We start from the raw sequence: 15,961 nt of genomic DNA, 5'->3' as shown, positions 1-15,961 counted from the left end.
TTGAGTCTAGTCACAGTGTATAATAAAATGTCGAACCTTGTTTGCCATCAGACAATAACCTCAAAATAAAATGAACACACAACTGATTTCTGCAAGACCTTCGACAGTGAAGCGCAGAAAATAAAACTGGCAAAGGCCACTTCACACTGACAGCTGCGCATCACACACGTGGAGCGCCGCTTCGAACACTTCGAACAACTGGCCAAGCCATCATTATTCAAATACTCGGAGGATCTCAATAGCTTTGGATCATGTGACGTCAGGCAGAAAATTGATTTGGCAACCTGTTTTACTCAGGAGCATTAATCTCAATGCATTATGTACTTGAAGGATTAGCAGGGGCAGCGCTAATTCAGCATAAAAATGCGTATCACCCTGTCAAAGGGAGACGATAAGTAGGACTCACTGCAGTCAGAAAAATTTGACGGAAAAATGCCGGCCACGTGTAAGAGCCGCACCATGTAAAAATACAGAAAAAAATGCGGCCCTTACACGAGTAGACGGCACATCAAAGAAAACGGTTTATGCAAATAAAGTGAAATTTGCTTTTTCTGCTTCTTCGGGTAATTTGGACTTTTTTTTTTTCAGTGCCCTGAAATCCAAATAATGAGGTTTTGCAACCCAGCATTTAGTTGTATTGTAGTCACTCATTTTGCGTGACCACATTACATATTGCATACTATCATTTGCTGTCCAATCAAGCAGTATAAACGGCAGCCACATATTAATGGAGGCAAAGCACAAAAGGCAACCATGTGCTGTGCGATGTTAAAGACCCCCAGCTGGCCTAAATTAATCCGGAGCCCTCCACTGCGACACCCTTATAGCATGAGTTGCTTTGGGACGCTAAACCTCACATACAATGCAAACTTTCAAAGCATATCATTTTTTTTCTTGCATGGCACTGAGTCAATTAAGTTTTGTTTAATATCAATTGCAAAGACTTTGCAATTTTGAAAAAACAAGAACAACACTGTTTGCCTGTTTATCTTTCTTTTACATTTTTTTATACTGAACAGGTATCTCATATTCAATTCGATATTCAGAGCCATGTTTTATTTATATTCATATTCAGGTGTTACTCAAACATTTTAACGTTTGCGCACCCGCAATATAAAATCATTCGAACTACAAACAGTCATAAGACATGCAATCACATTTATTTTGGAAGAGAAGGAGGGAGCTATACACTTATGTGCACCCTCTAAAATGAACAGCGACTCCCCATAAGTACAAGCAAGAGCAGGCGATTAGGAAATGACACACAAAAAATGAATTATGTAGCAAGAGATGAATAAGCCAGCAGTTCACACCACACAATGCAGTATAAGCCTGTCTTCAGCACACTTTTGTGCAAGTAGTGTCAGAACAAACTATGTGGTGTGTCCTAGTTTTACCCAATACAATGGCTCAGTGATACAGCGTTAGGTTGCCAAGCACGAGGACGTGTCATGAGACCCCAGTCATGTCCAGTGGATTGAACTGGAGACGAAATTCAAGAGATTGCCCCCTGCTGTGCGAGATCAGTGCATGTTAAAGAACCCCAGGTGGCTGTATAGTCCACAGCCCTCCACTACAGTGCCCCTTTCTTTCTTCCTCCCTTTTCCTTTTTATCCCTAACCTCACAGTGTGGTTGATGCACCACCTAGAGTGAGAGTTACTGTGCCTTTCCATTCTGCGTCATCAATTTTCAATTATTTCTTCATGGTACCTGAGCATGCTTAAATGTACCTACCAAATGTTCCAGGATATAAAATGAGAAAGTACCCACCAAGACGCAAAGACGCACAAGGGCAGTACTCTTTCTAGCCACCAGGTGTCACTTGCATGCTACTGGCTCTAGGCACCCATGACATCATTAGGTCACCCCACAGCTTGGGGTTTGATCATCTGGCCACCCCTGCTCTGTGGATTTAAGTGAGAAGCTCACTTAGTGCACAGCGCCCGCAGGTCGTCCCAGAGTGATGAGGGCCCCAGGGTGGCGGTGCTGCCATCACTGGCACCCCGTAGGGGCTCCCGAAGGACAAAGAGAACCAGCAACACAGCTACCACACCCAGCAACGGTGTCACCTGGAAGGGTGCAATTACGAAGCAAGAATGAGTACCCAAGCTGGAATGATGTGGCTTTGTCCACAAGGCACTGAAAAGATGGTAAGGATGTGCTGTCAGGCTGGAATGAAACGCAAACAGTGCTTGACACAGTTGCTCAGGCAACTAGAGAGGCATCGCAGGGCATTTCGGACATTCCACGCATGCAGAATGATCACGTAAGCCAAGAAGACTTGCAAATTCCAGAGAAGCATGTTGCGCTTCAAGGAAACAAAAGAAAAGGGCGCATACAACAATCTACAGTTTTTTTACGCGCTGGTTCTCAGTTTGTACATTTCCAAGCTGGAGCTTTCTTTTTTCCGCAGTCCCATGAGAAACGTAAGAGCGAGATTCTACTTTATACGGGGCTTTTTGCAAGGTAAATGGCACTGCTGATTCCGCCGCATTGTCATACTCAAAAATTGCATGCCCACTTGCAGGCCAACAACAATGTTGTCCAGGGGAGTCTGGGCAAGAATGTGGTCTGGGTGGGCCCTGAGGTAGGAGCTTGCAAGGTGTGGTGCCACAGTGCAACAATTACTTTTCTTTCCCACAAAAATGAGAAAAGTCTGAGAGTCCTTATTTATGACTCGTCCAATCAACATTCTCTAATGTCTCAAGAGAAGTGGTCACTTCCTCAGTACAACACTGCAGCATTGCATAGTGTGCACTCATGAGACAAAAACACATGCCATTAAGTGCATGGCACTCAGTGTTCTGATTCCTTGAGCTTGGCTATTGCGCCTCCTACTTTTGCCATTGCTCAGACATTCGGCATACAACACAGCTAAACTCCGCGGCTGCAAATCACCAGACGTATGGTGCCTGAAATGCATGCACATTTCGAACTGCTGAAAATCAGCATAGGAAATCTAACAGACTTCAGAGTAGCTGAATCCACATTAAGTGGTGAAGGCACCTAGGTTTTACTTTACTGTGTCAGTAGTCTTTGTCATCGAAATGCAAGTTTGAAATGACGGGATGATGACCATAAACTACCAGTGGCTTTGTGCACCTAGAAGAATGTGAACCAACGAGATAAACTCCATATCAAGGGTGCTGCCTTCACCTGGCATTGAGTGGAATGACCCTGCAATGACACCGTCTGTAAAGGCACACTTGTAACACTAAGCAACAAAAGTTGAACAAAAATTTTTGCAGCGGTAAAAATTACAAAAGAAGGCACATCCATCAGAACACCAATTACATTGATTAATGTGTGCTTGTCTGCCCTCTCATGCCAGTGTTTATATCATTATCAGTCCATGTAGTTCCATGGTGTCATCGCTTGCTTTTGGTTGTCGCTCTATCATATTAGGTTAGCTTGCCCATGATTGCACATTAACTCAACATCACGCATATTCTCAGAAGAATGAAGGCAAATGCGAGCTCGAGCTGACACCAGGAGGCATATTACGAGCTATCGCCATGAATCTACTCCACCTTGGGGGATCCCCCTAAACATTTGACCAACACTGTTCCCGCTTCGAGTTATTGATCAATTCGCTCTTGACCTACCATAAGTTTGCTGTCCCGGTTAGCTCACTTGGTAGAGCAACTGCACCTGTGAAGCGGTAGTGCTGGGTTCGAACCCCGGACTAGGACGAATTTTTCTTTAACTGCAAAGTTTCTCAGAAAGCTGTATAGCTTTCTTTTGTAGCCGTATGGCTGTACTTGGATGGATGCCAATGAATAATTACCCCCTTATTACAAATCTACTCCAGCTTGGGGGATTCCCTTAAACATTTGACCAAGCTACAGCTCACAGCAGTAGCTAGAAACCCTTTTAAGAGTGCCCTTCTGGCCACACCCATATTGCTACTGGGCTGTGGCAGCTGTGTGAGGATCAGCGCATTTCACAGAGGCCATGCACGACACAGTAAATGGGCATGCACGACACTCGCAGGGCAGAAAGCATGTGCGCATTAAATGAAATCGTAAGTAGCGAGAAGGTTTCATAAAGTGGACCACTACTTACTCTGAGGGCCCAGTACCAGGCACCCATGGCTTGTGCCACCGAAGCCCCCACGATGTAGCCAAGACCACTGCAGAGAAAGCGCCATGGTGGTCAACGAGCACACAAGAAAAAACAGCCCCTGCTACATGCAAGCGCCCCACAGAGCCTCGGCTAACATTGGCACAACAGGCATTGAGACCTTGTGCCACTCAATTCCATGTAGCTCATAACAAACCAGTTAAAGAAGACCTATCTTTCATTTACAAGGGCAGCCGCCACCAATATTAGCCAGAAACTTGTTTCCTGGAAATTAAGATTTCAAGTGAAGCAAGCTTTGTGGGTTTGCTTCCCTGCGATGCGTTCTCCCTAGTTAGCAAATAGGGGAGGGCGCCTGCGTCGCAGCGACACTAGCGCCGCGTGATTGCTGCAGGCGCAGGGGAGACAGCTCGTGCTCTCCCTCTTGGGCCTCAGGAACTCCTAACGTGCGGACGTTTCGGCATGGCACTCCGCTCTCCGCCATCAGGTTGAGGCCTCGCGAGTACGTTTGCAATGAACTCATCCCGTCCGGCTTCGGAGTTTCTCCTCTGCACTAGAGTGGGCAAACACTCGCTCATAACCTTGCTGGTGTGTTGGATGACCTCAATTACATAGCATATTTTAATGCTCGCTGGCGTTATTCTCGTAGCAGCAATAAATGTATTTTGGTGTTATATGCTGTCGTTCCTTTGTTCCCACACAGCACGGACCATAGTGGTTGGCTTGCGTTCGGTAGCGCTCGTGATCTCGAGGTGGGGTCAGCGATTTGAACTGTCAGCCGCGAACAAGTGGGAAAGACGCATTTGTCCATCTATATTTATGCCAGGAGCTTATACTCCATGGTTTGGCAGCGTACCATTCAGTCAGGAAGCAAAGCAGATGAAGAACTACATCACAGGTCACTGAACACCTCCAAACGAAACTTCAAAGGAAATGTCATTTTCTTTCTGACCACTCACTGTCTTTGCGAAAGGTAACCAGGAAACGTGGTTTGCTTCTCTTCCATACAGTGGAGCACTTTTACGACACCCCTAAGAACCAAAAGGTCTCGAACAGTGAGGAAAAGTACTCTCCTTACCTTAAAGGGGCTCTCAAACACATTCCGAGGAGAACACATCAACTCACTTAATCACTGCATTGCGTTGTCATGAGAACCTGAGCCAAATAATACACTTCTACACAAAGCAGAGGGCTCACAATCACGCGCGAAAGTTGATGAGCCCTTCCTGGCTACTTTTTCATGCTCGCACCCTCCTCCGTCGCTCGCACCTCCGGAGGTGGGACCGGCGGAGGAGCGCCGACCTTCCAGCGTGCAAAAAGTGACGAGAGGAGCGGGAAAGGCGCAAAGACACTGAAATTCAAATTTTGACTACAGATAACTCAGTTTCTACAAAGCACATTAAAAGTTTCTTTCTGGACAAAATTTCTGAAGTGGCGTGCTTTCACATGCAAGCCACTCTGCAACTTGATTAGAGCCCCTTTCAGAGCTCCTTTAAACATATTTAGAGCTAAAAAAAGGTGTCACAAGTGCTCCACAGTACGGCTGAGAAACAAATCCCAAATGACAACAGTACAGTCATGGACAAAAGCTCACGGCAAGCAAATTCACTAAAATTTTTCTTTCTGCGAGGACAGGGAAGATAGTTCACTGTAAAGCCAGCAAGCATGAGAGGGCATGCTCCATCCGCAGGAATGTTCTTTTTTTTCTGAAAACTCGCACCCCGTAAACTTTGTCCATGATTGTACACCAGCAGGGATGTATATACTGCATATGCAGTAAACTCCCACTGAGACGAACCCTATCGAGACGAACTCTCAGATAAGATGAACAATGTGAGACCATTTCGCTGGTTTCCTGTTGGATTAAATGTAAGAAATATCTGCTTAAGGCTAACTGTTTCGTGCATCCTTCAATTAAGATGACCTTTCGTAGTAACCCCGACCGACTCGGCGACTCCGTTTAACGGTACTAGCGAAATGCCCGCAATGCACTCTCTATGCAAGCTAGAGACAAAAAAAAAAGGTGAAAAGAAATGCTTCCTCGCAAGAAGATGTTCCATGTGGGAGAGTTATCGCTCAACCCCGCCAGGCAGTTTTCCCGAGCCTTCTCGCGAATGTGTGGGGACTTCATTTCCACTTCACAAACGCACACACGAGTGGGAAGCACTTTCTCCCAAAAACTACCTGGTAAAAAATGCAGCACACTCCCATAAAATGAAGTTTAATAGATCGAGAGAGTTTGTTAGTCATATAGAAGGGACCCCAAAAAAGGCTATATGAACATGTAAGGTTTGCTCAAAATGCTGTTGCATGAGAGCAATAAAAAAAAAACTAGCAGTGCAATGATAATTGCAAAGAGATCATGTTCTGCACTTTGCATGCAGTGAGGTAAACAGTGACTACCTGGAACAGGTTCACGTGAATGCACTTGAAAAGGGCACTGGTATGTTTTTTTTTAAACATTAATATTATTCTGCTCTCTGATTTCTCTCTTTTCCGCAGAGACCTCTGCTTGAGTTCTTTTTCGCTGGCTTGTTTTTCAGCTCCGAGCGCTTCGAATGCATCCAGTTGTGCAGTACAAGCTCTGAAATCATGCAACTGTCGCACTCCTTTTGCAGCGCGGCCAACTCTACGAGTGGATGCACCACGCATCCTTTTGCCCGCCGCAAGTGGCCCGCACGCGGCACCAACACCTGGCCATGTCCGATCTCTGCGCCACGAAAACGGATGTTGCGACGTCGCATCAGCTGAAAAACTTCTTAAGCCGAGACTCAACATCACCGGGAATTTGGCACAAGTGCTTCTAGTTCCCTTGGCAGCCACCACGTGGCGCCTGGCTTTGAACGTTCAAACGTAGCGCGCTGACATCATCCGTGACGTAAGAAAAAAGAGAATGACAAAGCGGCAGCAGAACAGAACACGACAGGCCGCAAGGCTTAGCGGTACTGGGAAGGCGCAGTTACGAATCCGCCTTTTTCACACAGCCGCTCTGCGCATGTGCGGCTCTTCTCCAGCTCCACACTGGTTGAAAACAAAACCACCAGGTCCTACTGTGCATGCGCAGTTCATGTTAGTGACAAGTGCATGCGACAGAGGGTGGCAGCTGTCAAGCACACACTTGCCACTTCGAAGGCACAACTGGCTTCTTGTGAAACCAGGCCGCCGCGGTGGCACAGTGGTTATGACGCTCAGCTGCTGACCCGAAAGACGCGGGTTCAATCTTGGCCGCGGCGGTCGAGTTACAATGGAGGGGAAATTCTAGAGGCCCGTGTACCGTGCAATGTCAGTGCCCGTTCAAGAGCCCCAGGTGGCCAAAATTTACAGAACCCTCCACTACGGCATCCCTCATAGCCACGGTACGGTGCTCATAGCCTGAGTCGCCTTGGGACGTTAAACCCCCATAAGCCATAAAAATTGGCTGTGGTTCAGCTCTGGTTAACCCTACTTGAATTGTGATAGCTTCATTTCCTCGGCACGTCGTCTACGCAGCGTCTCAGTTTAATGCTCTCGAGAACATAAACGGGTCTCTTCCGCAGTTGAAGAGTCACTCAGGGACATGGCACAACTTCTTGCCGTATCTTCGTTACAACGCTTCTCGAGTCGTGCGGCGCGTTTTTCTGCCATCTCTTGAGCACGTTGTCTCTTCCTCGCTTCGTTTTGTCGTTTCCTCTCTTTCGCGCTCTCCATAACGACTAGAATCCACTGAGGCAAAGGGAATATATATATATAATATAAAATCACCAAAAATTGAAGAAACATAACAGGATTTAATTCACGACGTTTCGGCTGGAGGACCAGCCTTTTTCGAAAAAGGCTGGCCCACCAGCCGAAACGTCGTGAATTAAATCCTGTTATGTTTCTTCAATTTTTGGTGATTTTATATTATATTGACCAAATCAGCTGCCAGAAATCGCTTTTGGTGTATATATATATATATATATATATATATATATATATATATATATATATATATATATATATATATATATATATATATATATATATATATATTAGCAGACAAGGCAAATGAAATGAGGGGTTTGTTTGACAAACATATTAAGGAAGCCAACAGTCACCAAAACCAAGGTGCATAGGGGAATGTTTTCTATTTTTTTTTTTAATTTCTAATGCCAATCAATTGTTTTTTTTTGTTTTTTTAAAGAAAATTACTTAAAACAAACAGAAAAAGCAACCATGCCGCCGGTGGGATCCGAACCCACGACCTCCGAATATCGCGTCCGGTGCTCTTACCAACTGAGCTACGGCGACGGCTGTCCAATCTGCTGCTTTCGTGGGTATTTATGTTTTTGCGTGTAAGCGAACCTTGAGAGTGTTCACCAGCGCCACCCTCGTCCATAGCGGTGGACGTAGCACGTCCTGTAATACCGCAAGTGTGACGTAGAACGTCTTCTAACGGCGAGGGCGGAAACTGTGTGAGAGCCCTCTTATGCTACCTATGGCATCAAGACTGCCAGAACCGAGACCCCCGTTAAGCTATTAGCAGACAAGGCAAATGAAATGAGGGGCTCGTTTGACAAACATATTAAGGAAGCCAACAGTCACCAAAACCAAGGTGCATAGGGGAATGTTTTCTATTTTTTTTTTAATTTCTGATGCCAATCAATTGTTTTTTTTTAAAAGAAAATTACTTATAAACCAGCAGAAAAAACAACCCTGCCGCCGGTGGGATCCGAACCCACGACCTCCGAATATCGCGTCCGGTGCTCTTACCAACTGAGCTACGGCGACGGCTGTCCAATCTGGTGCTTTCGTGGGTATTTATGTTTTTGCGTGTAAGCGAACCTTGAGAGTGTTCACCAGCGCCACCCTCGTCCATAGCGGTGGACGTCGCACGTCCAGTAATACCGCAAGTGTGACGTAGAACGTCTACTAACGGCGAGGGCGGAAACTGTGCGAGAGCCCTCTTATGCTACCTATGGCACCAAGACTGCCAGAACCGAGACCCCCGTTAAGCTATTAGCAGACAAGGCAAATGAAATGAGGGGCTCGTTTGACAAACATATTAAGGAAGCCAACAGTCACCGAAACCAAGGTGCATAGGGGAATGTTTTCTATTTTTTTAAATTTCTAATGCCAATCAATTGTTTTTTTTAAAGAAAATTACTTATAAACCAGCAGAAAAAACAACCATGCCGCCGGTGGGATCCAAACCCACGACCTCCGAATATCGCGTCCGGTGCTCTTACCAACTGAGCTACGGCGACGGCTGTCCAATCTGCTGCTTTCATGGGTATTTATGTTCTTGCGTGTAAGCGAACCTTGAGAGTGTTCACCAGCGCCACCCTCGTCCATAGCGGTGGACGTAGCACGTCCTATAATATCGCATGTGTGACGTAGAACGTCTTCTAACGGCAAGGGCGGAAACTGTGCGAGAGCCCTCTTATGCTACCTATGGCATCAAGACTGCCAGAACCGCAAGGCGACACATCCTCTTCCTCTACCCCAGCGGAGCACACCTGGTGGAGCGAGCGTTGACGGCGGTGCCATCTGTTGGAGCGCAGCAGCGGCGTTGCTAGGCAACAGCGGCTCAAGGTCGTTCGTGGGCCACGGCATACGGCTGAAGTGCGACCACGTGAGGAGCCGAGCTGGTTGCCTGCTTGGCGTAGTGCTGTTTTCGTAACCAAACCATAAACCTCGTGGCACCGTATGGCGCCTACGTCTCCCACGCGCGTTTCTTTTCAATCAGTAATAGGCTAATTTTTGCCACTCTCCAGATGGCCCCACTTGTGAAAAGGGCAGATTCCTGGTGCCGGCAGGCGCAGTCCGTGCCAGAGACAACGCAAGCCACATGACGCGCACAATGCAGAGATCTGGCCATGCTCTCTGCATGGTGCTGCCTTGCCTATATCACACCTCTGCAAGAAATAACCCCCCCACAGACACTTCCCGGAGACGCGGGAAAGCCTTTTTTCTTGCGAGGGTACGCTTGGGGAAGAGACTTTTTTTTTATCTTGCTGCTTGCCTCAAGAGTGCCCCGCAGATGTTCCGTGAGTACTGTTTATTGAGCCGCCGCAGCTGTTGATCCATGTGAAAGACCGTCTAACCAACAGACATGCGAAGCAGCCCTATAACACTGTTCAGTAAGGTTGCAGTATACGTGAAAGGACGCTGCTTCCAGAATATCCTCCACTCCTCCAGCACGAAATTTTCCAATGCTGACCCAAAAAACAAGGGTGCGATCCTGGCCACAGCGGTCCAATATCGATGGAGGCGGAATTCTAGAGGCCCATGCAGTGTGCGATGTGAGTGCATGTTACAGAAATCCAGGTAATCGAAATTTCTGGAGCCCTCCACTATGGCATCCCGCATAACCTGAGTCGTTTTGGGACGTTAGACGCCCATATACCGAACCACCAATGTATCAAGTAGAAGCTGAGTTATCTGTAGTGAACATATGAATTTCAGCGTCTTCTCAACTTTCTATCTCCTCTCGTCCCTTTTTGCACGCTCAAAAGTCAGAGCTCCTTTGGCTCTAATGACTCTAGACCTCACTCACTGCGGTCGCTTCGTTGGGTGGGGATTGGACTCCAGTTTCTGTTACCCTCTGCGAGGATCACTGCTCAGAGCCAGAAGTGAGGTAAGGGGGTGTGGAAGGGAAGGGGAACAGGAAATCCGCAAACGAAGTCGTGGTGCGCATCAAACAAAACGCACACGCAGAAGTTCGGTCGTGAGGTAATCTGGGTCGTGAGGTAATCCAAAGCTGTTCAGGAATATACAGATGATGAAATTCTTGAAGGTAATACAAATAGGCACGCATCCACGCACATATGCACACCACGCAGCTCCAGGTAAGAGGACTTGGGGGTTGATGAGGAGAGTCCACTGGTGCAGACATGTGGGGGAGGTTCAAGGGGTTGAAGATTACTCCTCAGGCAATGAATGGATGATGATATACTTGAAGGTTGATGAAGTGGGGCAGGGGAGCGGTCCTCTATCGTAGGAAAAGGCCCAGCGGGTGCTGGGCAGCTATGGCTGCTACTGCCATGGAGGGCTGCAGCAGACTGCTTGGAGGTGGGGAGACATTAGTGTGGCCAGAGAAAAAAGAAAGAGAAATAATGTTGCCAAGCCCACCAGGTGGGGAGACAGCGGGCCGCCACCGCTAGTGACCATGGCCCGAAAAGGGTTCTTCTTCAAGGGGTAGGAGACAATGAGGCCAATTAAGTGGCTGAGTGGTTGAGGAAGTCCGGCTGAAGCAGAGGACAGGGCCGCCAAAGCGAACGACGGGCAACGAAACTTATAGCTGAGGTGGGAGGAAGCCCCGCGGCCGTGTGCGTACTCCTTGGAGCGAGGCGCACGAGCGCAGAATTTTGGGAGGGCGTCAGCAGGTGCAGGAGGTCCATAGGAGGAGCAGTGGCGAAGAACCGCATTCCTCAGGAGTAGTCCAGGACAGGCATGAAGGCGTGCGCGAACACAGCGAGTGACATGGAGCAAGCGAAGTGCCGGAGCGATGCGCCGACGAGTCCGCCCTGCTAGGGAGCTGGCCAGCGAATGAGCGCAAGAAAGGAAGACGAAGAATGCGGGTGAGCTGGCCAATCCCCCGTTGTGGGTATGTGTCAAGCCTGAGGACATCATCATCAGGCGACGGAGGTCCACTCTCTTCGGAAGCCAGGAGAAGAATCTAGGCCTGCCCACGCGTGCGGAAATTCTTGGGGGGTGGGTGGAGGAAGGGGGATGGAAATAATTTTTACTTTGAAGGTGCACACTACGCTAAAGATTGAAGAAAAAGAATGTTACTGCTGATGGAGAAATGTCTCCACAAAAATGGCGGACAACGCGTTGCACCGCTGATTCGCGAAATGTTATCCAATGCGTTCGCTATATGGCATAAAAAGAAACAGCTTATTTGCGAGAGGAAGGATATGAAACTCACCTGAAACAACGAAATCACTGCTAGACACAGCCCACTCGCTGAAAAACTGCAAGTTCGCTTTGTACGCAGTTGTGTACGTAGTGTGTGAAAGGGTTAAAAAAAAGGCTCTGGTTTGTTGGATTTAACGTCCCAAAACGACTCCGGCTACGAGGGACACCGTAGTGGAGGGCTCCAGGTAGTGTCGACCACCTGGGCTTCTTGACATTGACATCGCACAGTACACAGGCCTCGAAAATTCCGCCTCCAGAGAAATCCGACCGCCGCGGTCGGGTTCAAACCCGTGTCTTTCGGGCCAACAGCCGAGCACCATAAACACTGAGCCACCTCCACGACCTAAAACAGGCTCTGAAGCATGTTTTCAGAAGAGTACATGAACTCCCTATATTACTGCATTGTGTTCTAATGAACACTTGAGCCAAATAATACACATGTACACGCAGCAGAGAACCCGCGATCGTCCGCGAAAGTTGGCGCGCCCTTTAAAGGCGATTTTTTTCATGCTCGCGTCCTCCCCCGTCTCACGCTCCAGCGTAAATTCTGTTCAGAGATGGCTTTTTGTTAGACTCTTTCAGGCATCACGCAGCTACTACTGCCACGGCCAGTAAGCCACGTAGCTCTGGCGGGTTAGAAAGCTCCGCCTGAGAATTTCCGTATGCGTCGGCGATGGGGCCGGAGGAGGAACGACCTTCCAGCGCGCAAAAAGTGACGAGAGAAGAGAGAAAGCTGCAAAGAGGCAGAAATTCAAATTCTGACTACAGATAAATCAGCTTCTACAAAATGTATTAAACAAAAATCGTTGCTGCAGGATATATCCATGAAACGACGTCCTTTAACATAAGCAACTTTATTGAGAGCACCTTTCTGAGCCCTTTTAAAGTATGACACTTGCTACCACCATTATCAAGCGAATGTTTTACACACCCCCTTTTTCAAGAGCCAGGCAGACAGTGGTGGAATAGCTGAGAGCGGGCTGTTAAGTGCTAACGCACAGAAAATCACGCTGCAGCTAGCGAGTTGGATGCCACAGCAAAGTGCGTCTGGTACCAATACTGAGGAAGGCAGCAAGAGCGCCTTTTCACATGCAACAGCAATGCCAATTAAGTTGTTCACACACATGGAGCGGTGAGCATCCTTAGCATGCGACATCGGCAGCGCTGAGTACATTGAGAATTTCTGCCGAACTGTAATAGAACGAAATCAAGGGCCTTTATGCCTCGAGCGTTTTATTGCGCTTTGCTCGAAACGAAGCATTGAATTAAGCAAGTTCACTGTCTCCAGTGGCAAGTATGCGATGCGCCATGCCGGCCGCCTTAGTTGAATGTTTGCGGCTCGCAGCATCTGCCCGTCGACCTACACTAAGTTTACAACTTCTTTTTTTCCATTCCCCAAAGATTGGGGCGGACCTACATGATGCATCAACCAACCTGCGAGTACATACAGTGCGTGTGCCTTTGTCTCTGCATAATATTCAATCATAACGCAAGGGGCGACCTTTAAGTTAATTCTATTTACGGCAAAATAAAGAGTCACGCTACATTCGAGTAAATAGAGTTCCTTAATTGTTGCAAGACTAGAGATAGCCTGCCGATGCGAATACAAAAGTTAAAATCAGAGGGACACTCCAAACATGCCAGCAAACTGACCTGCCAACAGGGATGGCAAAGTAGAAGACGGCCAGCATGGAGCTCCGGCGCCGGCCCGAGAAGAGGTCGCCAATGACCGTGGGAGCCACTGTTGAGTAGCTTGCCTCACCGATGCCCACCAGGCCACGCAGCAACGCGAACAAGGCGAATTCCTGCACATATACGCACCCATAGTCAGAAAAGGCTAAATAATAAGAAGACATGTAGCTAGGGGAGGGATGTATGCCCAGAAAGTTTACAATTGTCATTGTATGCCATATGCTCTTGTTTGTACAGAGGCTCACAACCAGCAACTCCTTGCTTTCACTTGGCCTTGCGTTATTTTTTTCGAACCTAGACTAGCAGCAATATTAATGTCACTAAAATTTAGAGCCATTTTGTGGTGCGCAGTGCTGGCAGACAAAAAACAAAAATATGGAGGAGATAACTGCACTGAGCATTAGCAACTCTTCCTTCTTTGTAGGCAATTGGGCCACACCTTTTGCAATGTGGAACAAAAATATCAAAAGGTGCAGACCGATCGTTTCTGAAAATTAAGTTTCAAGTAAACCCATCTGTGTCTCCTCTGAGTTGCTCCGTCATCTGACAGCACTGTATACGCCACAAAACCACTGTTCACTTGAATTTAAAATGCTAACCATTCCTGCACTAGGTTAGAACATTTGGCGGTAACCGACACTGGTCGCACATCTGACACGGAGGAGGCAGCTGCTTTCGCTGACGCTTCCTGCACTCCCACTGTTGCACAGCCGGCCTTCCCAGCACAAAACTCTTCCACCTACCTTTGGGGGTATGGACCCCAGGAGGGTGGTGGCACTCCAGAAGAAGACACCGGCAGCCATGATGGCTCGACGACTGTGGCGATCGCCCAGGTAGCCAAACACGGGCGCTGTCAGCATGTACGCCACCACAAACACTGTCTGAAGCAGCCCTCCCTGGGAGTTGTCGAGCTTGTAGTTTTTGATGACATCCTCCAGCACTCCTGCACATACACAGGACTCAGCATATGTAACACATGGCCGAAACGATCAAGAGCTCACGAGCTGAAAGCACACACCCTGCTTTTGTGCCCCTTTGTTATAATTACAAGTTCTTCCACGACAGGTTGGAGTTGAGAGGAACTCAACCAGAGCTCTCCAGAGGTTTCGAGTTAGGGATATGGGGCTATACTCACCAACAAGAGGGATACAGTACAGGCCACAACCACGTCACTGGACTGAAAACCCTGGAGCTCATCACTCATTCCCTTTTGTTCTCTTGAAGGGACACGGTCGTCAACTAACAATAGTCGGTTTGGTTTAGTGCCACGTCCCAGAGTGACTCCAACTGCGGAAGAGACTGGTTTGAGTTCTCGAGAGCGTCGGAATGAGACACTGCCTAGACGAGTGAGGAAACGAAGATTTTGCAATTCAGTTAGGGTTAACCAGAGCTAAACCACTGCCAATTTTCCCCAGCCCTTCACAACTGCACCTCTCCTCCTTGCTTTTCTCACTCCCTCCTTTATCCCTTATATCATGCCCAGTTCAGGTGTCCAGGTTCATGTGTCCACCATGTGAGAAAGATACTGTGGCATTTCCTTTCCTCAAAATACGATTTTCAATCATCATTTCAGGCTGGTGCTCTGTTATGTGAGGTGCCCTCCTTTGACATGAGAGGAGTGGGGCAAAAGTCCCACATTTTCAACAAACAATTCTTTTTTTTAATATAGTCCTAACTTTTGATATAAGGAGCACAAAACGAGAAATTCAAGTTTACTGAAACAGTGGTGGCATGCGCATTGCGTGCATCTCACAGAACTGCCCCAGAACACACTTTTCGAAGAGCGCTCGAAGTACTCAAAGTACTCACGACGACGAATTGATATACTTTAGAATGATATACTGGGTTCTGCTGCCGAGATGATAAGGTTCCCATTTTCTTCCATTTCTTCCGCATAAAGTAATTAAAACAGGTTAATTCAGCACACGTTTACCAAGTTATTGAAGTATGTTTATAAATATGCCTGAACGACGAGTCTGCCTAAGTGGATAACGTGACCGCAAAAGCAGTAGCCGCGGGTTTAACTACCACCGGTTGTCACTTCAAAACAAAGGCGAGGGGAGGAGGGTACGTGATAGAGAGCAGTTTGCGCACTGCGCAACTGCTACAGCGCCTGTCTTTTCCGCATCCTCCTAAGCACCGTGCTGATCGTCCATTTTAATGCAATAGTGTTAAGGGCTCCGTGTCGCAGAAAAGCCATTGTCGTCGGCAGCGTTAGCGTCGTTTCACATGCTGCGAATTTCACCGCGCGGCACTGCGAATTCGGTCCCGCCGTTGACGCCGCAATGCGATTGCCGCTCAGTCGCT

At 47.7% G+C, this 15,961-nt stretch overlaps 1 protein-coding gene across 2 annotated transcripts in view; it reads right to left on the bottom strand.

Annotated features, from left to right (window-relative positions):
- LOC144121778 (protein spinster-like) overlaps positions 1 to 14,595 on the bottom strand; it is a 49,538-nt gene extending 34,943 nt beyond the window's left edge. For both annotated transcript variants that reach the window (XM_077655175.1, XM_077655174.1), the window contains exons 1-4: positions 14,398 to 14,595; positions 13,616 to 13,767; positions 4,067 to 4,133; positions 1,931 to 2,070 (exon numbers count right to left, since the gene is read on the bottom strand). In XM_077655175.1, coding sequence (XP_077511301.1) covers positions 1,931 to 2,070; positions 4,067 to 4,133; positions 13,616 to 13,767; positions 14,398 to 14,514 — 476 coding nt within the window. In that variant the 5' untranslated portion in view covers positions 14,515 to 14,595. The remainder of the gene's footprint in view (positions 1 to 1,930; positions 2,071 to 4,066; positions 4,134 to 13,615; positions 13,768 to 14,397) is intronic.
- Positions 14,596 to 15,961: the final 1,366 nt, after the last annotated feature.

Source organism: Amblyomma americanum, chromosome 2, assembly GCF_052857255.1.
Source record: "Amblyomma americanum isolate KBUSLIRL-KWMA chromosome 2, ASM5285725v1, whole genome shotgun sequence".
Lineage (NCBI taxonomy): Eukaryota > Metazoa > Arthropoda > Arachnida > Ixodida > Ixodidae > Amblyomma > Amblyomma americanum.
The sequence above is the reverse complement of the archived record's forward strand: the minus strand, read 5'-3'. Positions and strand labels throughout refer to the sequence as shown.